This window comes from Gadus macrocephalus, chromosome 21 (genome assembly GCF_031168955.1).
Source record: "Gadus macrocephalus chromosome 21, ASM3116895v1".
Lineage (NCBI taxonomy): Eukaryota > Metazoa > Chordata > Actinopteri > Gadiformes > Gadidae > Gadus > Gadus macrocephalus.
The window spans coordinates 5,231,643-5,254,902 of NC_082402.1; the positions used below are offsets into that span (position 1 = coordinate 5,231,643).

Here is a 23,260-nt window from a genome sequence, read left to right on the forward strand (position 1 = left end):
TATGCTCGATCATTTGAATTTAATAATGCATTTTAATTGTTCATTTTCGTTAGTTGTCCAACTTAAAAGTGGTGCTCACTCCAAGTAGGTGGAGCTTGACCTATTGTGGTTTCCTTGAAGGAATGTCCTTAAAGCCACGTGCCGTGTTCCAATACCCGTACTGTCCGTACTGCGTACTCAAAATTTGAGTACGCAGTACGTTCCAATTCAGATCCGGCGAAAAGAAGTATACTTCAAGGGCCCGGATGCCGTACTCAAAATGGGCTAATCGTGACGTGTGGATCGAAGGACACTCTCCGTACTCAACGGCAGCCATCTTAGCTACGTAGCGGAAGAGGCGGAGCCAAAGTCGGCGCATTTTCCACATAGCCTGCATTAATAGAGTCATTTTGTAGTTTTTATAGTTTCTATAGCTTTTTATAGCTGCTAGGCGTAAAGAGTTCACCGTTCAAAGCGGGATGTTTATTGCGGGGGAGGAGCCGCGGCGGCAGTCGTGATCGTAATTTCCGGTAAGTGCACCACGGAGTACTCGATTTGGAACAGCACTCACATCTGAAAAATTACCGTACTCAAGTGAGTACGGATAGTGCAGATAGTGTACTTCCTTTAAGTATACTCATGGAAGTACGGGTATTGGAACACGGCGGTCTTCTCCGGGGCTGCAGATAGATTTGTCCTCGAACTTGCTACCAAGTTCTTGGGGCGAGAGGTGGAGCTGGACCGAGAGGTGGAGTTTGCCGGACCAGAGTGGTTCTAGGCTGGACCAGAGCCATAGAGAGAGAATAATGTTATATCGATCACTCTGGGCTTGACTTGGGCAAGCTCCACCTATTGGCTCTACGTGTGAGCACCGCCTGTGACGTAGTTGTGCGCTCAGCTGCGGCTCCAAACAAATCTGCTGCTCGAGAGCTTATCATGGTGAGCGTAGTTTGTAACTCCGAGAAACTGCAAACAAACCCATTCTGTTAACATTCCTATTTTATATGATTTCAGATATGATCTTGAACTTGAACTCAAATACTGTGTGTTTAGGGGGGATTCGCCGACAAGTGCTCCTCAAAGTTTGTTTAAGCTATCTTTGTCATAGATGCACGGTCTATGGGCTACTAGCTAACGTTAGACTGTGGCTAGGGGATAATGTTTCATGGGTTTATGTTGATACAACATACTGTTTCAAGGGTTTATGTAGATGCTACATAATGTTTCATTGGGTTCTGGGGCTACAACATAGGGTTTCACGGGTCTCAGTGGCTGGCTACTACATATTGTTTCATGGGTTTCTGTGGCTACTACACTGTTTCTGGGTCCAAATTAATTTCAAACTTTAGTTAAATATACATTTATTCAGACACATCGGCTTTCAGGGTTAATATGGTAGATTACCTCTCATCTTGTAGCTCATAAATCAATTCTACAATCTAAAGGAGTTGGATCTGAATAGTTAGCAAGACAAACTAAAACCAAGACGGCAAATAGGTCGCAACCAACCAGAGGTATGGCTGAATGAGCGACCTGTGGCAGCCAGCCATTGTCACCATGGCTGCTACCATAACCAAAAGCCTATATGTTATCAGTTAACATCTCATTGAACAGAATAAATATACGTGCGTCAGTATAATAAAAAAGAATAATATATACCTAGCTTAGATATTGATAGACCAATAGGCCTTTTTATAATATATATAAATAAATAGGCCTATTGGTCTATCCATCTATATTTAATTAATATTTAATTAACTTTGCAATACAGTGATGTTTACAATATTTATATTGATTACATTGTATAGCCTATTGGTTTGATAAATGTCAAAGACTAATAAAATATCCTATGAAGAAAGTTATAGTGTAATATACTTTGATATAAGTGTAACAAAACAAATAAAAACTAATTCACAGACCCAATACCATTTAAAAAAAAAAAAAAAAAAAAAAAAAAAAAGTAAAAATAAATATATAATGTGCCACGAATCATAATAGTCAAGTATTCAAATGTATAAACCAAAGAACAAAATATGAAAATTGAAATTAGAGACAATTTTCTAAAAAGAAAAGTGTCAATAATAATAGCAGGCTATAGTAATAGCATAAATGCACAATTTAAAGGGGGCCAGTGACTATACAAATCTATAGTATATAAAAAGTGTGTGTAAAGTGGCTCAATCATCAAGTATGCATGCTAACTCAGAATGTTTTGCAGCCAACAGACCAAAAACAAAAACTGTAATATACGACAGTGTCACCCCTCATGTTTCATTTGATAAAAACGACAGTGTTACCCCCTATGTTTTAATTGATAAATATCGACAGTGTTACCCATTATGTTTTTTTTCATGACGACCAATAAAAAACAACAGTGTTACCCCCTATGTTTTTTTTCATGACGACCAATAAAAAAACAAAAACATAAGTAACCCTTATGTTTTTTTTCATGACGACCAATAAAAAACAGTGTTACCCCTTATGTTTTTTTTCATGACGACCAATAAAAAACAAGTGTTACCCCTTATGTTTTTTTTCATGACGACCAATAAAGAACAGCAGTGTTACCCCTTATGTTTTTTTTCATGACGACCAATAAAAAACAACAGTGTTACCCCTTATGTTTTTTTTCATGACGACCAATAAAAAACAACAGTGTTACCCCTTATGTTTTTTTTCATGACGACCAATAAAAAACAAGTTTTTTTTTTTTAACCCCTATGTTTTTTTTCATGACGACCAAAGAAAAACAACAGTGTTACCCCCCATGTTTTATTTCATGACGACCAATAAAGAACAACAGTGTTACCCCTTATGTTTTTTTTCATGACGACCAATAAAAAACAACAGTGTTACCCCTTATGTTTTTTTTCATGACGACCAATAAAAAACAACAGTGTTACCCCTTATGTTTTTTTCCCATGATGACTGATGAAAAACAACAGTGATACCCCTTATATTTTATTTGAGAAGGACAATTTTCTTCTTTTTTCGAATATGTTTTTTTTCATTACGACCTATAAAATACGACAGTGTTACCCCTTATATTTTATTTGACAAAGACAACAGTGTTACCCCTTATGTTTTTTTTCATGACAACCAATTGAAAACAACAGTATTACCCCTTATGTTTTTTTTCATGACGACCAATAAAAAACAACAGTGTTACCCCTTATGTTTTTTTTCATGACGACCAATAAAAAACAACAGTGTTACCCCTTATGTTTTTTTTCATGACGACCAATAAAGAACAGCAGTGTTACCCCTTATGTTTTTTTTCATGACGACCAATAAAAAACAACAGTGTTACCCCTTATGGTTTTTTTCATGACGACCAATAAAAAACAACAGTGTTACCCCTTATGTTTTTTTTCATGACGACCAATAAAAAACAACAGTGTTACCCCTTATGTTTTTCTTCATGACGACCAAAGAAAAACAACAGTGTTACCCCCTATGTTTTATTTGATAAATATCGAAAGTGTTACCCCTTATGTTTTTTTCCCATGATGACTGATGAAAAACAACAGTGTTACCCCCTATGTTTTATTTGATAAATATCGAAAGTGTTACCCCTTATGTTTTTTTCCCATGATGACTGATGAAAAACAACAGTGATACCCCTTATATTTTATTTGAGAAGGACAATTTTCTTATTTTTTCTAATATGTTTTTTTTTCATTACGACCTATAAAATACGACAGTGTTACCCCTTATATTTTATTTGACAAAGACAACAGTGTTACCCCTTATGTTCTTTTTCATGACGACCAATAAAAAACAACAGTGTTACCCCCCATGTTTTATTTCATGACGACCAATAAAGAACAACAGTGTTACCCCTTATGTTTTATTTCATGACGACCAATAAAGAACAACAGTGTTACCCCTTATGTTTTTTTTCATGACGACCAATAAAAAACAACAGTGTTACCCCTTATGTTTTTTATCATGACGACCAATAAAAAACAACAGTGTTACCCCTTATGTTTTTTTTCATGACGACCAATAAAAAACAACAGTGTGACCCCCCATGTTTTATTTCATGACGACCAATAAAGAACAACAGTGTTACCCCTTATGTTTTTTTTCATGACGACCAATAAAAAACAACAGTGTTACCCCTTATGTTTTTTTTCATGAAGACCAATAAAAAACAACAGTGTTACCCCTTATGTTTTTTTCATGACGACCAATAAAAAACAAGTTGTTTTTTTTCAACCCCTGTTTTTTTTCATGACGACCAAAGAAAAACAACAGTGTTACCCCCCATGTTTTATTTCATGACGACCAATAAAGAACAACAGTGTTACCCCTTATGTTTTTTTTCATGACGACCAATAAAAAACAACAGTGTTACCCCTTATGTTTTTTTTCATGACGACCAATAAAAAACAACAGTGTTACCCCTATGTTTTTTTTCATGACGACCAATAAAAAACAGTGTTACCCCTTATGTTTTTTTTCAAGACGACCAATAAAAACAGTGTTACCCCTTATGTTTTTTTTCATGACGACCAATAAAAAACAACAGTGTTACCCCTTATGTTTTTTTCATGACGACCAATAAAAAACAGTTGTTTTTTTTCAACCCCTATGTTTTTTTTCATGACAACCAAAGAAAAACAACAGTGTTACCCCCCATGTTTTATTTCATGACGACCAATAAAGAACAACAGTGTTATGTGGTAACCTGGTCCTCGGTTGGACCGGGTTCCACGGACAAAACTCGCTTGGCCTTCGGGTTTTAGCCATGGCAGGCATTTATTAACAGTCAACTTAAATCAGACAAACAATGAAGGAGACGCGGTCTCTAGGGCCTCCGTGGGCCTCTAGGCTCTCGCGCTGCCACGAGCCCTTCCTTCCTGCACCCGAGCCGTGCTGTGCTGTGCTGTGCCTCCTTTTAAAATGGCTCCTCCGCTTTCGGCCAGGTGTCCCCCAATCACCCTGATTCGGGAGCCGAAAGGGCTGCTCTCCGTCGCCGGCTGGTGGGTGGGGGTGGTATACCCAGTCCTTTACAGTACCCCGGGCCCGTCCAGGCCGAGGTCTCCGTGGCGGGATGCCACAGTTACCCCTTATGTTTTTTTTCATGACGACCAATAAAAAACAACAGTGTTACCCCTTATGTTTTTTTTCATGACGACCAATAAAGAACAACAGTGTTACCCCTTATGTTTTTTTTCATGACGACCAATAAACAACAACAGTGTTACCCCTTATGTTTTTTTTCATGACGACCAATAAAAAACAACAGTGTTACCCCTTATGTTTTTTTTCAACCCCTATGTTTTTTTTCATGACGACCAATAAAAAACAACAGTGTTACCCCTTATGTTTTTTTTCACGACGACCAATAAAAAACAACAGTGTTACCCCTTATGTTTTTTTCATGACGACCAATAAAAAACAAGTTTTTTTTTTTTAACCCCTATGTTTTTTTTCATGACGACCAAAGAAAAACAACAGTGTTACCCCCCATGTTTTATTTCATGACGACCAATAAAGAACAACAGTGTTACCCCTTATGTTTTTTTTCATGACGACCAATAAAAAACAACAGTGTTACCCCTTATGTTTTTTTTCATGACGACCAATAAAAAACAACAGTGTTACCCCTTATGTTTTTTTTCATGACGACCAATAAAAAACAACGATGTTACCCCTTATGTTTTTTTTCATGACGACCAATAAAAAACAACAGTGTTACCCCTTATGTTTTTTTTCATGACGACCAATAAAAAACAACAGTGTTACCCCTTATGTTTTTTTTCATGACAACCAATAAAAAACAACAGTGTTACCCCCCATGTTTTATTTCATGACGACCAATAAAGAACAACAGTGTTACCCCTTATGTTTTTTTTCATGACGACCAATAAAAAACAACTGTGTTACCCCTTATGTTTTTTTTCATGACGACCAATAAAAAACAACAGTGTTACCCCTTATGTTTTTTTTCAACCCCTATGTTTTTTTTCATGACGACCAATAAAAAACAACAGTGTTACCCCTTATGTTTTTTTTCATGACGACCAATAAAAAACAACAATGTTACCCCTTATGTTTTTTTTCATGACGACCAAAGAAAAACAACAGTGTTACCCCCCATGTTTTATTTCATGACGACCAATAAAGAACAACAGTGTTACCCCTTGTTTTTTTTCATGACGACCAATTAAAAACAACAGTGTTACCCCTTATGTTTTTTTTCATGACGACCAATAAAAAACAACAGTGTTACCCCTTATGTTTTTTTTCATGACGACCAATAAAAAACAACAGTGTTACCCCCCATGTTTTATTTCATGACGACCAATAAAGAACAACAGTGTTACCCCTTGTGTTTTTTTTCATGACGACCAATAAAAAACAACAGTGTTACCCCTTATGTTTTTTTTCATGACGACCAATAAAAAACAACAGTGTTACCCCTTGTTTTTTTTCAACCCCTATGTTTTTTTTCATGACGACCAATAAAAAACAACAGTGTTACCCCTTATGTTTTTTTTCATGACGACCAATAAAAAACAACAATGTTACCCCTTATGTTTTTTTTCATGACGACCAATAAAAAACAACAGTGTTACCCCTTATGTTTTTTTCATGACGACCAATAAAAAACAACAGTTTTTTTTTTTCAACCCCTATGTTTTTTTTCATGACGACCAATAAAAAACAACAGTGTTACCCCTTATGTTTTTTTTCATGACGACCAATAAAAAACAACGATGTTACCCCTTATGTTTTTTTTCATGACGACCAATAAAAAACAAGTGTTACCCCTTATGTTTTTTTCATGACGACCAATAAAAAACAACAGTTGTTTTTTTTCAACCCCTATGTTTTTTTTCATGACGACCAAAGAAAAACAACAGTGTTACCCCCCATGTTTTATTTCATGACGACCAATAAAGAACAACAGTGTTACCCCTTATGTTTTTTTTCATGACGACCAATAAAAAACAACAGTGTTACCCCTTATGTTTTTTTTCATGACGACCAATAAAAAACAACAGTGTTACCCCTTATGTTTTTTTTCATGACGACCAATAAAAAACAACAGTGTGACCCCCCATGTTTTATTTCATGACGACCAATAAAGAACAACAGTGTTACCCCTTATGTTTTTTTTCATGACGACCAATAAAAAACAACAGTGTTACCCCTTATGTTTTTTTTCATGACGACCAATAAAAAACAGTTGTTTTTTTTCATGACGACCAAAGAAAAACAACAGTGTTACCCCCCATGTTTTATTTGATAAATATCGACAGTGTTACCCCTTATGTTTATTTCATGATGGCCGATAAAAAACGACAGTTACCCCTGATTTTTTTTCCATGTTGACCAATAAAAAACGACAGTGTCAACCCTCATGTTTCATTTGATGAAAACGACAGTGTTACCCCCTATGTTTTAATGGATAAATATCGACAGTGGTACCCCTGTCAACGTTTTTGCATGGATCCGAACCTGAGCTGTTCAGTGTGTTAACCTCCGAAATTATTATTATCGAACAACCGTCTTCTTGATTACTAACTAGGCGTCAGTACCGCTTGTACCACTGTGACAATTTCTTCGACACTTTGCACTTATATTATCGTATATCACTCTATAACGAAGAACTTTGTGCATAACATACCTTATTAGGCTTAATGACATTTAACAAAACAAAAAGGCTATATATAAAAGACATTATTTGAATACACCCCAAATTACAACTAATAGGCTATATCACTCTATAACGAAGACGTTTGTGTATAATATACCTTATTAGGCTTACTGTCATATAACAAAACAAATAGGCTATATAATATCTAAAATACATTATTTGAATCCGCCCCAAATTACAACTAATATATTTTATTGACACTGATGGACCAACGATTTCCTAATTTTAAATTGTAGGCCTACTTCAATATAAAAATATAAAAATAATATTTGCAATAAAGAGCTGTAGGAAGCTTTCGCCAGAGAGCATGGCTTTCTGGTACTTCAACTGTCGCAAAAAGAACAGTTAAGTTACCTTAACATGCAAATTAACTGATAAACGACCGCCCATAGATTTTCAGCGACCAAGCCAGCCAGCGACCACAGCGGCTGAAAGCAGCCAGACGAGCGACCTACGTCGCGACCAATGCGACCTACGACGCGACCAATGCGACCTACAACGCGACCAATGCGACCTACGACGCGACCAATGCGACCTACGTCGCGACCAATGCGACCTACGACGCGACCAATGCGACCTACGTCGCGACGCACGTCGTTGGCCACTCAGAGAGCTCGGCCTTCCTCGTTTTTTTGTTGTTGCTATTTTCATCATGCCGCAGCACAATCCCTACTCCGAATAGTGCCTCTCGAACATGATCTAATTGGGATATAGTTTAGTCTAGTTAATTAAGTATATTGTAATTAGGCAATGCACATGATTACGCCTTCAATTGAAGTGTCCTTATGACAGCCACGCAACGTGTTCCGGCTCGCTTGCCTCGCATTAGACGGTAGCAAACTTCTATTACGCAACTTCTAAATCAAAGTCATTATTCAGCGCTGATCGCTTGGCGCCCGAAATGATGTCTTCAGGGCAAAAGGCTCCAGCGAGTTACAGCCAGTTACTTCAAACAAGGGCTGTACCATTCTACTCTGCCAGCTCATTTAAGCAAGGTTTTTTTTCCACTAATAAGCAAATGAGCTCTTATGCATTTTGTGTTCTGGAAAGGTATCATGTGATTATGGAACTGTTGTTTCATATCGCGGTCGACAAGCACCAACTGAACCAGTGGGATCTTGTTAAAATTGTTGACGACATATGCTTGTTGTTATGGTGAGATCATACTGTATATGATCTCATTACAAGTCTCAAAAAATAAGCACCATGCGCTCTTGTTTATCATGGAGGCAGCCTCTGTGATCTGCTGAAGCTCGCTCTCTTATGGCGTGTTTAACAACAAGCCCTGACTAAATGCAAAAGTCTCCTACCAGCTAAATAGACTATATTGTATCAATATCAAACCTTGAATTGCAAGGGTTCCTCATCCATAAAAGTCACTTAACATAAGTCTTCAATTAGTGACTGGCTTGAAGCAACATTTTTGTTGAGTGCAGGTTATTAATTTAGCACACAGCGATTTATTTTATGTGGGCCATTAATGATTAGGGAGGGGCATCGCTCTTCATGCCTACAGGTAGATTGTGGAGATTTGGGTGTAGGGTTAAAATGATTTATTGTAATTATTTACTTTTTTATCAGTAAACTTATATTAATGAAGAATAACTTATCATAAGGACACTCCTTGACCACCAAATATTTGATTTCATTCTTGGAGCAAGATGAAGGGAAGATGCAGGGAGCCATTTACCAAGCATGCATTCAGTGAGACATTGGATGGACATGATTCTTATTGGGAAACACATTAACAACAAAGGGTAAAAGAGTGAGGGGATGTGAGCATTGTGGAGAGTTTAGGGTTGGCCAGGGCTGACGTCGGCCGTGGCCGGAGTGACAATGTTAACCTGCACTATTCTAGGAAGAACGGATACGTCTGCAAGGCTGCAAGCCAAATAAATGTACAATACAAAGGAGGCAGAAGATTGGCTTGGGCCGAGCACCAGGCGCCGTGACTACATTGGCAATGCGAATGCAAACTACCTCAACACCTTTTAAAATGGAGAGGTGGAAAGGAAGCTATCTCTAGGTGTAAAGTCGAATGTATACACAGGGCTTTACCATATATTAGTAATGATATGAACAAGGTTGATATCATTTTTCAATAAATTATATATAAAAATTTCAATGAATAATTCCCCGTCAATTATAGATTACAGTGTTGAGCCTGAAACGTGAGCGTGCTGAGTCCTGATGGGGTCATGTCTGTGCATCTCTCAGCAGATTGTAGGGAAGTACTTTGCCGTGGTCGGCTAGAATGACTACATAGGGCGTGCCCGGGATAGTTGTGTGGTATTGACCTGAACATAATTACTCCCTATTACCTCCATGTGTGAGTGTTAGCCCCGCCCCATTGGAAGGCTATCCGTGGGCACCACAACAAGTGTGCACTGTGGAAGCTCTCAGGTTTGTCTATTAGAGTGGAAGCTCTCAGGGGTGTAGTGGTGTGTAGTGTGGAAGCTGTCAGGTGTGTGTAATGTGGAAGCTGCCAGCCAGGTGTGGGTCGAATCTCACAGGTTTGTCCACAACAGCTCTTAACACCCCCGTCACAGTGGCACCGCGGCGGCAGGAACTGAACCCTGTGTCGTCTCTCTCGTGGGACTCCGGAGCGAGGATGAGGGCCGACGCCGTGCCGACGCCACCCCTGCTGCTGCTGCTGCTGCTGCTGCTGGCGGCGCCGGCTCACGCCTGGACCGGACGGACCTCCGACCCGGACGCCGCCTACGGCAGCGCCGCCGGTTTCCTCATGGGCCTGAGCCGACCGGCCAACTCCAGCCGCATCTTCTACGGCGTGATGTTCGACGCGGGCAGTACGGGCACCCGCATCCACGTCTACACCTTCATCCATCAGGACACAGGTAGGCCCGCATCCACGTCGACACCTTCATCCATCAGGACACAGGTAGGCCCGCATCCTCGTCTACACCTTCATCTATCAGGACACAAGAAGGCCTGCTGCCGTTCTCCAACAAACTTATTTTGAAAATAGATGTGTTGACTAAAACAAGGCAACGGGCCGTTGTTTTCGTTTCGTCTCGGTCTTCCTTTGTGGACACGTTGCGTCACATTGTTCTAGTTCGTCGTATCCGTGAGCCGTAGCGACAGGCCTGGAGTCTGGAGCCGCGACGTTGTGACTTTGAGCTAAAACACACAGCGGTCGATGATGAGACGGAGCAGACAGAGAGCGCAACAAGGACGCGAGTTCCTCCACAACACTTAGCCGACGCAGCACCGGAGGAAGCAGGAGAACAGCAGCACTAATTGGCAGTTTGCCTTTCGGGGCGTTTTGAACAAATCTTCTACTTCACTTTTTCCGTCTTCTCTCACACTCACTCTCTCACACTGTCTTTCTCGCACATTCTCTCTTGCCGAAATCCGACACCGCTGTAGAAACTGCTCATTTTATTCCTGGAGAGCATATGTTGAATATTATGTTTTTTGTGTTTTATTAGCCTTTGGTTGATTGGGTGTCTTTGCCTGTTTTTGTGTTTCGCTCCATAAGCGCTGCCTGTGTTGGACAATGAGATGTTCCATTCCATAAAACCGGGCCTGTCCGCTTATGCTGACTCTCCAGAAACAGTGAGTGGCTCATCAAATGCAGTCGATACTATTGATCTGAAATAATACAGACCAAATAACAAGCCTGCTGCCTCTACACTGCAAAGAAACACTTCTCAGAGACACGCTTTGATGATTGAAAAATAGTATGCCAGGGAGAATACATTAGTGAGTTTCAAGGGTTTATAAAAAAACAACAACAAGGTTGACGGAGTCTCGACAAACTCGTTACACCGTCGGTGTTTATGTTTGTATCAAAATCTACTGAACAAATCAGTTTTTTTTATGAAGTACACTTCTTTCACTACATATTTGTTATTTTTATACAAAATACCTCCAAAACATGAAAATATTTATTCCGCTGCATTCACCAATGTTTACAACATTTCTAACCAAAATATTCCTTTTATAACAGAAAGGAATCCACATTATAACAAAGGGTATCCATTTGGTATCCACATTTTAACCAAATGGGATCCATATTTCTAACCAAATCATCCTCCGCCATCTTCCACTCTCTCCCGCTTCCTTAATGTGTTGTCTATTGTTGTGGTGTTGTTTATTTTTTTCCCTTTTGTTTGAGTGTCTGTACTGTCTGTATGTATTCCTTTCTTATTTGTAGAGCACCTTTGAGTATTTAGAAAAGCGCTATAAAAAACTGATCTATTATTATATTTTAGCCAAATGGTACCCACATTTTAACAGAAAGGTGTCCACATTTTAACCAAAAGACATCCTAATTTTAACTAAAAGACATTCTCATTTTAACTAAAAGACATCCTCATTCTAACCAAAGGGTATCCTCATTCTAACCAAAGGGTATCCTCATTCTAACCAAAGGGTTTCCTCATTCTAACCAAAGGGTATCCTCATTCTAACCAAAGGGTATCCTCATTCTAACCAAAGGGTATCCTCATTCTAACCAAAGGGTTTCCTCATTCTAACCAAAGGGTTTCCTCATTCTAACCAAAGGGTATCCTCATTCTAACCAAAGGGTATTTCCTCATTCTAACCAAAGGGTATTTCCTCATTCTAACCAAAGGGTATCCTCATTCTAACCAAAGGGTTTCCTCATTCTAACCAAAGGGTTTCCTCATTCTAACCAAAGGGTTTCCTCATTCTAACCAAAGGGTATCCTCATTCTAACCAAAGGGTATCCTCATTCTAACCAAAGGGTATCCTCATTCTAACCAAAGGGTATCCTCATTCTAACCAAAGGGTATCCTCATTCTAACCAAAGGGTTTCCTCATTCTAACCAAAGGGTTTCCTCATTCTAACCAAAGGGTATCCTCATTCTAACCAAAGGGTATCCTCATTCTAACCAAAGGGTATCCTCATTCTAACCAAAGGGTATCCTCATTCTAACCAAAGGGTTTCCTCATTCTAACCAAACTCATGTGCACCCCCGCGTGGGGGGGGCGAGAAGGCCGCCCACACGGTGAAGATGCTGCTGAAGGTGGCCAAGAAGACGGTCCCGAGGCTGGAGTGGAAGCGGACCCCGGTGATCCTGAGGGCCACGGCCGGCCTCCGGCTCCTGGCCCCGGAGAGAGCCCAGGCGCTGCTGGAGCAGGTAGTGCGGGAGCCGAACCGATTGAACTGGGCCGCGGCGTCTCGCTCTGTTAGCGGGGAGCACCGGAGACGGGGAGAGTGCCGGGGCTCAGCCGAGCGTGGCGAAGGGTGCGGGGGGAGAGCGGGGGGAGAGTGGGGGAGGAGGGCGCAGGAGAGCCTGTCTGAATCGTTCTGACAGGTTCTTCTGAGGCAGGAGTTAGGGAGAGCGTCGGTGACTGTAGCGGGGGCGGAGGGAGAGCGGGGAGTCGAAGGCTGGCTGCGCGCTGAGAGGGGGGGGGGGGGGGGGGGGGAAAGCGGGCTCCAAAAGGGCAGGCCCTGGGGCATCATGGGAGATGAGGGGTACTTTTTAATATAAATCATCTCTGCACGGGAGAATTAATTAAGGCTCCCTCTCCCTGGTGGAGAGGACACCTCGACCAGGGCTACCATTAGAGATAACTGATCAAAGATGACGGATAAGGCTTATCCTTTCCTCCCCCTCTCTTCGCATCGCTTCGTCTTCGTTTACTCCCGTTTTCTTAAGAGCACTATTCGCCATTCTCCCCCCCACCCCCTCTTTACTATTTAGTCATCTCAAGCAAACACTTATCCGAAGCCAATGACAGTGAATTCAAGATGCATGTTATTAAAGAGACGTGGGGGGGGGGGGGGGGTCCGCCTTGATCAGGGACAACTCGGAGCAGACTGTCGGGTGTGGGGTGGACATCGGGGCTCAAACCCAGAATCCCTTTCAGCGGGTCGACCGCCAACGCCGAGCATTGAACCGCGTGTTGGTCGTCTCCCCCCAGGTGGAAGACGTGCTGGAAGACTCTCCCTTCTTGTTGCCCGATGACGGCGTGGGCATGATGGACGGCACCAGTGAAGGTGCAGTCTCACCCCTCCTCCCCCCCCCCCCTTCAGGACTCTGACTCTCCCTTCCATTTTCAACCAGCACTACACGCAATTTCATTCCCGCTTGTTTGCCCAAGACGGATTTCACAAAAAACCGCAGGGGGGGGGGGGGGGTTATTGCGTTCTCTCGGAATAACGATTAAGGGGAGAAGATGGGAGTGTTTTGGCCCTGCGGCGGTGCTGTGATGACCCACTCAAGGCTGTAATTATGTCTTTTTCGGGGGGTAGTGCCACAGTGTAATTTATTTGTCAGCGCTTTTTCCTGAAACATTACTGCGAGGTCGAGTGTCTGCGCTCGTTCAAGGGCCCGTGTTGTACACCGTAATTATTGTGCTCAAGACGGCGTTGTGCGGGTTCACCGGCTTAGGGCGGCCGCAACGTGCTTGTGTGTTCATCCTGAAATCACGTCGCCTCTGTTTGTTTTGCCTCCGCCTCATTCGCTAGGAGTGCTGGCCTGGATCACCATCAACTTCCTGACAGGTGGGTTTTTAAAGACATCTGAAAGGTCCCTGCCTGCCACCACGCTCTCCACCCAAACACAGGTTTTCTGCTACACTGGTACATTCTGAGGTGGATTAACCATCAGGTAGATGGGACACATGAACATTGGGTGTTCGGCTGGCTTCCCCGATGCATTGATGCATGGCAAGCCCTCCCCTGAAACACAAGGATTTTGATTTTGAAATATCCGTGCCAGTATGCACATTTCCATACGAACCAATAAGGTTCTGCCAAGCCATGATGAACATGCTGATTAAAAGATAATCAAACAAAACAAATTAGCAAACATTTTGGCAAGGAGGACCAAATCATAAAACGAAAAGACACGTAGGCTATAGAAGAGACGTTGGCGAAGTATTCGTATTTTTCCGATCTAGTGTTTGCATCACGGATAGCAATAGATCACAACTATGAATCTTTTAATCGATTGATGATACCTCAATTAATTACATTTATCACACAGCCAATAACAAATGATGTGTGTTCTTATAATATACAACAAACCAGACTGGTTTGACTGGTCTTTCAGTCGGCTATACTTCCAAACGGAGACGTGGACCAAATGTTTCATCTCGCCTGTTTGAACATTATGATAGGACATACAATGTATGTATCACTCAATCGCGAGAGTTTATATTGTGCCTTGCTTTTTATACCTTGTATAAATACAGCATAAAATATAACCGTTGGCAAGGTCCACGTCTAGCTGATCTATTACAATTGCAGATGCACAGACACCGATTGGTTTTTTCTGACTTTCTGATTCCGCTCAGTTCCCACTCTTGGGCACCTGCCAGTACAGATAATTTTTATCGCCCCAAACAACATAAAGGAGACGAGATAAATTACACGATCAATACCTGTTCATGTCTGTAAAGATAATTCTCGAATCTTGGCACATTCCACCTTCCTATCCCGCGCGACATCAAAGTTAGTGCCACCATATTGTGAATTCTGGCATCCTCGTAAAAACCACTGAAATGACTAATAGATACAGTGCCGCCTGTCTACGGTTTCTCCCTATATTTCTCCTTCCTTTCAAACCTAGTTCAAACAGCGCAGGTACCGTATCTCCATAAGATCAGAGCGCGTCTCTAACTAGACGCTAGACCCCCACCCCCCCCCCCCCCCCCTCATGTATAGGGACACAGTAAAGAGTAGATCTTTTTCTAGGTCACCTGTACGCAAACACTCAGAACACCGTGGGAATCCTGGATCTTGGGGGAGGATCCACTCAGATCACCTTCCTGCCAAATCTCCGGGTAGGCACTTGGCATATTGTGTGCATAATAACACGTTTATTTTAAGCTTGGTGTTGATTTGAAGACCATTGATGGGCAGATGTTCTCCCGCTCTGTGTGTTTAGAAGACCATTGAAAGCTCCCCCGGTGTGGACTATGTCGCCCAATTCGAGGTGTTCAACTCGTCACACCAGCTGTACAGTCACAGGTATGTTCTGCTGGTGGATTGCCTATGAAAAGCCGCACTCTCGAGACATGTTGTTTTCCCGTTCTCTGGCTCTCTGTCCCACTTCACAGCTTCACTAAAGACTAAATGCCATACTTGAGGCGCTGTTGACGTGCAACCGTTCGTCCCTCAGTCCCTGATTAAAATAGACGGCCGTGTGTGGCCAAGACACAAGCACCATCTCTCTCTCTTCCCAGCCAACCACTTGGATCACACGTACGATTTGAAAACAGACTCTATTCGGAGCCAACTGACCCAGTTCCCTGCACTAGTTTCAGCAACAACCCAAAAAAAAAAGGAGAAGAAAAAGCCCCAATAGTTTCCAAATAGTCCTGCTCTTTTGAAACATCAAATTTTCACCCTGCGAAAAATCGCCTTGTGTGTGTTCACCCAGAACGCGGACGCTGGAAGCGTAGCTTCGGATCTGGCGCTCGTTTGGCCTACTTTTCGGAAGGGGGGGGGGGGGGGGCCGCCAGCTATAGGGCGGTCCCTGGGCGCCCCCACACAGCCTTGTTCTGTAAGCACCATGTGATGACTTCTCTCTGACCCCCCCCCCCCCCCCCCCCCCCGCCCCGCAGTTACCTGGGGAACGGACTGATGGCGGGACGACTGGCGACGCTGGGGGCCCTGGGGGCTGAAGGTACACGTGCAAAATGTCCGCCCTCGACACCTTCAGGGCGGACCGGGCGCTGGGGTTGTTGTTGTTGTTGTTTTGTTGATTAGGGAGGAGGGGGAGGGAGGGAGGAGGCGGAGGGAGGGAGGAGGTGGAGGGTGGGAGGGAGGGAGGGAGGGAGAAATGTGGATTCGTAAGTGTAGCTGTTATGTTAACACATTAATCCGAGGGTTGAATGAGGGGGGTGGGGGGGGGGGGGGGGGGGAGAAACAAATGAACCACAAGGGCCCATAATGAACACCTGCCAGCAGCCGATAGCGGATGAGGTTGACCATCTGGCCGGTTAAATAAATGCAGGCGTGCGTACTAAAAACAATTGAACAGCTAGTCGATTATCCCACTCTGCCTGGTGGAAAGAAATAGACCAAATGCTCAAGGCGAATTTGGGACTTTGATTGAAAACCTGGAGTGAGGGTCCCACGGGCAAGAGTGGCGGTCGTTTAATCACGGACTGACCCTCTCAATCCTCTCCTCGTACCCCCGGGTGTGGCGCTCCCTGCAGGGCTGGAGTGGAGGGTCTTCACCAGCGCCTGTCTGCCCAACCGGTTCAGCGACCAGTGGAGATTCGGGGGGCTCACTTACCACCTCCGAGGGGGCCAAGACGGTGAGAGGGCCCCGAGCTATGATGGAATTCATTTTCTTCTTTTCATTTTTTACAAGATTTTTTTTTTCTGGCTTTCGAAGGACAGTTTTATTTATGATTCCACTCATGAACACATTATTTTTTAAATTGTATAATGATTTACTAAATTGTATCAAAATGAACATAATCGGAGCGTAGACTAGAGTGGGTAGAGTAGCGGCGGGTGCGTCAGACTCCCGGGCGAAAGGTTCAAGGTTCGATCCCCAACGCCCGCTGCCTGTCGTACAAAGGCGCCCTTGAGCAAAGTAAGCCCCCCTAAGCCCCCCCACCAACGGGCTCCTTGAAGACCACTAATCTGAATCCACTGGGAGTCCCTAGGGTCCGAAGCGATGGACGAAACCCTCGACAGTCAATCGTTCAATAAGGACTGCACAACCCATGTGCATATATATATATATATATATATATATATATATATATATATATATATAAACACATATATATATAAATACACCCTTGTGTTTCCCAGGCAACGCGGGCTACCGGCCGTGCCACCAGGAGGTGCTGAAGGTGGTGCAGGGGGTGGTCCACCAGCCCCCGGAGCTCGGCGACGGCACCGCCTTCTACGCCTTCTCCTACTACTTCGACCGCGCCGTGGACGCCGGCCTCATCGGTGGGTGGTGGTGCTGTGTGTGGGTGTGCGGCGCGCACGCGCGGAGCCTTACGTAATTACAGCCACCCAGCAGGGTGCTGCGGCGCTCGCTTCTAAATCGAGACGGGAGATGTGTGAGTCACAAGACCCCCGTCTCACACGGGTGTAGGGCGGCGGGTGGGGGGTGGTGGTGGTGGGCGGAGGGGGAGTTGGAAAGATATAGGTGTGTGTAGTTATTAGAGAAATGGCCGCTCTCGTTCTGGCGGCCCCCACCGAGGCCGATAGGCCACAGAGCTATTCTTGGAATTATGGAAATCCGCACACGCGACGGCCGCGCCTCATTATGATAGAGGGGGCAGCTGAGTCGGGCTGAGTCGCTGGACCCCCCCCCCATCCAGTTCACCCCGTTCTCACCGCCGTTCCCTTTGCTCTTCCCCCGCCTCTCTCCTTATTCTCTTCCCGCTCATTCCCCTCCTCCCTGCCATCTCTTCATCTTCCCTCCCTCTTCCCCCACCCCCCCCTTCCCTCACAATCCCTCCATTGCCTCTCTTCGTCCTGCCTTCCCTCCATTCCCCCCTCCCCCCCCCATCCATCTATTCCCTCTCCCTCCCATTCTCTCCCTCTCTCCCTCCCATTCTCTCCCTCTATTGCCTCTTTCCTTCCTTCCTCCCTTCCCTCTCCCTCTCTTTACTCCCTCTCTCCCCCCCTCCCCCACAGACGGTGTTCGTGGGGGCACGCTGGAGGTCAGAGACTTCAAGAAGCGCGCTAAGGAGGGTGAGTGGAACGCCCCCGGTCGACACCTTATTACACGGCCAGCTCTCCGCAGCTGCTCCAGAGACGCTGCCCTGCATCTCAATCGGGCCGCCCCCGCCCCCCCCCCCCCCCACCCCACACACCACTACCCCCCCCTCCTGCCCCCGCCTCCCCCCTGCCTCATTCCCCACAGCTGCATGCAGATATGCACCTATTAGCTCGGCTAACAAGGAACACGGCCCTCAAAGGTGTTTTTTTTCTTTTTTTTTCTTTCTCAGTGTGCAACAAGATGGCCGAGGGGGGACCGGGCGTGGCCAGGCCCTTCCTGTGCCTGGACCTGACCTACATCACCTGCCTGCTGAAGGAGGGCTTCGGCTTCAAGGAGAGCACCGTGCTACAGGTGAGGCTGACCGCGGTTAACTCTGCGCACTGTAAACAAGGACAAAGATATGGGTTTGGAAAAAATCAATGCCGGGCGCACTCCGAATCATTTTGCGCTTGCACTGTGTACCTCGGTCGTTGAATGGGGAGGATTAAGGCGTGAGTGCCTTCCATTTGCAGCCTCCATTACGGCTCTTGTAAGAGCCAGGGCGGGCGAGGGGGTTTAATACAGCCTTAATGAGAGAGAGAGAGAGAGAGAGAGAGAGAGAGAGAGAGCGAACAATGAAATGTGGCCAGGCTCGCTCGCTCAGCTCTAGCAGGTTATGGTTTGTGTGTAAAAAAATAATAATAAAAAAGGCCTATTGTTACACAAACATAGGTTTCTTTTTTGCACCTTGTAGTCCTCCTGGATGGTTTGTTTAGAGATATAGTAACAAACCGTCTGCGAGAGAAAAGAATGACACCAAAACACAAACTAATCACGTCACCTCTATTGTTTTATTACAGTAGATAGAAAAAGGCAAATGTGTGATTTGGTCTCTGTTTGCATCCCTCCCCCGTCTCCCCCCCTCCCTCCCTCCCCTCCTAGCTGACCAAGAAGGTTAACCACGCTGAGGCCAGCTGGTCTCTGGGCGCCATGTTGGACCACTTCTACAACCTGAAGATACGCTGAGGTGTGTGTGTGTGTGTGTGTGTGTGAGAGAGCCTCTCCTCTCCCCACTCCCCACCCCCTACCTCCCACCCCCCCCCCCCCCCACCGCCCACCCCCAGCCTCTTGAGCCGGCGGTGGTGTTTGGTAACTAATGTACAGGAGTACGAGTGGTGGTGGTCGACTGTCCAGACGTCTGTGCTTTGCTTCATTTTATTTCCTAAGTGGCGTTACCAACCTCCAGAGTGTTCCTTAATGGCTTTTACCAGAAATGACTCGTGGGCGTTAACATATCGAGCGGTAAATGCAGGACCTGTTGCCCCGCATGTGACGGGCTCCCCCCCCCCTGCCTCACACCGTACACGCCGCTGTCCACGAGACCCCCCCCCCCCCCTTGTCCCGCTCTCTCGGGGTAGACTGCCAAAGGAATCTGAGCTAGTCTTTTTTTAACATGTTTTTCCATGCTAGAATTCGATGGTGATTACCATAATGTGTGTCTTTTTTAGTTTGTAGCATTGTATTTAAGTTAAAGAGTGGAGAAAGAAATCGGAAGTGTCTGGCGACACACTTTTATCATTATGTAAATTAGAAAAAGCACTGATTCTATTTGTTTCACCCGCTAAAGCGACTAAACGTTGTCTGAGGGCAGATGCAATCTGAAAACGGTATTGAATCAGATATTCCTTTCAAAGAGCAAAACGTAATTCATTTTCACCAGATAATCTCGTCACCTTTTCTGAAATGTCACGTCGGAGCTTGGCATATAGAGGTTGGTTTTTAAACTGGTGGCGTTCTTTTGCAACAGATACCCCTTTGTTGAAAGTCGTTCCGGAGCAATGATGCTGGGGTCATTTAAAGTTGTTGTTGTAAAAAATAAAAAACATTGGTTCAGTGGACCTCTGTACTGAAAATGTCCAACGAGCTCGACAGAGTCCTCATAAAGAGCAGTCATGGCTACTACATCCGTGTCCAGTCTATCTTTGGGGAGTCTTTGAAGAAAAACAAAAAGCTGAACTTGAGGACAAATCGGTTGTATAAACTTCTTGCATTCACACTTCTTCTTCTGCACCAAAAAACAACAACCAAAAAATCACCAGGTCAGGTGAGGTACAAATATCTACAGCCATGAGTTATTAGCATATTTACAAAAAAATATAGATTTATTCATTTAGTCCAGTCCTGTTTGCAAAGACAAGTGGGCGGTAAACCGCTAGGGGAATTCTCGAGGATAGAAAAATAACGAAGAAAGAGCCCCATCCCCCCGTCCCCACTATCTATAGCAACGCGACCACATCTTCGGGGTATGGATGCCCCGCCGTTGTCATGGTCACCAAGTCATGTGGTTGGGTCAGAACCACCACGGAGTCTGCGGAGCCTGGAAGAGAAGGGGGATGGAATTAGAGTGTGCGTGTGAGTGCGCGTGTGTGTCCTCTCCCCCAAGGTAATCTCCCCCGGTATTATGCAAATAAATGTATTAATACAACAGGTCTATGGATCCATCACAGCAGTACACCTGCTGTGATGCCGCGTATTCAGATATGACACGGTCACCATCTGATCCCCAATTTTCCGGTGTGTGACTCTTAGAGCGGCGATCGCTCCATAAAAATTGCCTATAAAACGACCAAGTGAAGGATCTAAGGATTTACGGCGGAGCAGAAGCAAACAGCAGACCGGGGAACCGGACAAATATACACTCGGGCTGGCGGCAAGCAGTGGACCGTCGCCAGCCAGGAACGACCTCTGAGTGTGCATCAGTGGAGGCAATCACTGCAACGGTCACAGCCAAACCATCCGGCAGGAGAAGGAGGAGGTATTATTTCTACTTCTTCCTTTCATAACTTTTAAAGACGGGACGGGGGAAAAATTCATAACCCTTAAGAAGGGACAGAGTTTTGACTCGCTCCCAGGAATAACACCGTCATGAAAGACTGCGTTATATCACGGCTTAGGTGCACAACGGTCTACGCTAGCAGACACGAGTAAGGTGCGCACAACCCCCCCCCTCCTAGATACCTTGAGCTCTCAGCATGGCGTGGTGATGGAGGTTCCCCGGCGTCGCCGTCGTCATGGTGACCATGCCGTTGCTGGTCTCGCTGTCAGCCTCCAGCAGGCTACTGTGGGTCAGCGCCTCGCCTGTCGAACACACACACACACACACACACACACACACACACACACACACACACACACACACACACACACACACACACACACACACACACACACACACACACACACACACACACACACACACACACACACACACACGCACACACGCACGCACGCACGCACGCCTCGATTATGTCCCTCGCCGTAGCAGACGGAGCCGTCAAGAGGTACACCCCTCCTACATTTGTAGCTTCCTGCGAGCGCAGGCGGGAAAGGTCACTCGGGTGGCAGAGGAACACTTCTGAACCACCAAAGTGCGAATCGTAAAAGGAACGGGAGCAGCCCAGGGTTGAGACTCGGATGTGACCTTCACCATTAGAAGGAATGAGCACAGATGTGGCGAGATGGAGAACAGGCAGGTTAAAGATAGCAGGCGAAAGGTGTGGATTAGGTTTGTTTGATGCTTCGCCGTGTGAAGACTGATGGAAAGTGTGACTTGATCCTTGGATAATGAACTAGCCTGAAGGCTCGGTTTGTTTACTTTACAGCTGGAGAGGTTGTGGAATCGTTCCAATTATTGTAAAACTTCAAAATGAAATTGATTTCATTTTTGGCGCAGTCCGTGTATAACATCACCGTGTCAAATAAAAAAAATATTACATTAGAAGATTGAGGTTAGCACATATTGTGTGCGAGTTATTCCACAAAAACTGCCTCTGAATGTCAGATTTCACATGTGTAGAGTCCAAGCAATACCAATCAAAAGTGTTGCATCTACACGTGTATGTGTGCGCCCTATGAATCCTGTTTGCCTCCTAATGAATCCTCTGAACAGAGCTGTGAAGAGGATAGATAACTAGATAACAGAACGCAATGGCAGGGGAGAAGCCATGAGGGAGGGAGAGAGACAGAGGGTGGGAGGGTAGAGAGAGAGAGAGAGAGAGAGAGACGGGGGAGGAAGAGAGAGAGAGCGAGAGCGAGAGAGAGAGAGAAATAGAGGGAGGGAGAGAAATAGGGTGGGAGGATACGGCGAGAGAGAAACGGGGGAGGAAGGGAGGGAGAGAGCTAGATAGTGAGAAAGAGATTGGGAGGGAAGGGAGAGATGGAGGGAGGGAGAGCAAAGAGTGAGAGGCAGAAGCTGAGGAAGAGATCGGGAGAGAGAGACGACTCAACACGGAGGGGGGGGGGGGGGGTGAGAGAGAGACTGAGGGGGGAGGCAGACCTGTTTCCGTTCCTTCACAGGGGGGCCCTTCTTCGCCGTGTCTCTTCCGCATGTGGACGTTCCGGCTCCCCGACTGGGAGAACATCTTCCCACAGATCCCACACTGATGGGGCTTCTCACCTGGTGCACACACACACACACACACACACACGATGAGGGTTGGACGGCGTGGTAACGAGGAGGCCGTCAGAGTGTTTGGGTTGGTGGCGCCCGGACGTCGCTCACCTGAGTGCACGAGCATATGCTTCCGGAGGCTGGAGTACTCGGCGAAGGACCGCCCGCAGCCATCTGCTTCACACAGGAACGGCTTCTCCCCTGACAGCCCGCCGCCCACCAGGCGCACGCACACACACACACACACACACACACACACACACACACACACACACACACACACACACACACACACACACACACACACACACACACACACACACACACACAGAGAGAGACACACACAGAGAGAGACACGCACAAACAGCCACAAGCACACACACGTGCAGAGAGACACACACACACGTGCAGAGAGACACACATTCACACACGCACACACAAAAGGAGACACACACACACACACACACACACACATTTGTTTGCTTT

The 23,260-nt window shown here is 45.1% G+C and overlaps 1 protein-coding gene and 1 long non-coding RNA gene across 3 annotated transcripts in view; both read left to right on the forward strand.

The window, feature by feature from the left end:
* The first annotated feature begins 794 nt into the window (after positions 1-794).
* LOC132449574 (ectonucleoside triphosphate diphosphohydrolase 5-like) lies at positions 795-19,725 on the forward strand. Of its 2 annotated transcripts, XM_060041281.1 has the most exons (14): positions 795-918; positions 10,180-10,506; positions 11,151-11,227; positions 12,634-12,777; positions 13,565-13,640; positions 14,112-14,147; positions 15,342-15,430; positions 15,535-15,617; positions 16,214-16,275; positions 16,811-16,912; positions 17,421-17,564; positions 18,261-18,317; positions 18,575-18,696; positions 19,267-19,725. In XM_060041281.1, the coding sequence occupies exons 2-14, from the start codon at positions 10,263-10,265 to the stop codon at positions 19,348-19,350; spliced, it is 1,320 nt and encodes a 439-aa protein (XP_059897264.1). In that variant the 5' UTR covers positions 795-918; positions 10,180-10,262; the 3' UTR covers positions 19,351-19,725. The 2 variants fall into 2 exon arrangements, with proteins under 2 accessions (XP_059897264.1, XP_059897263.1); XM_060041280.1 differs by lacking the exon at positions 795-918 and having other exon boundaries at positions 8,274-10,506.
* LOC132449584 (uncharacterized) overlaps positions 4,838-23,260 on the forward strand; it is a 90,688-nt gene continuing 72,265 nt past the window's right edge. The window contains exon 1 of the long non-coding RNA XR_009523610.1: positions 4,838-5,046. This is a non-coding gene — a long non-coding RNA (uncharacterized LOC132449584). The remainder of the gene's footprint in view (positions 5,047-23,260) is intronic.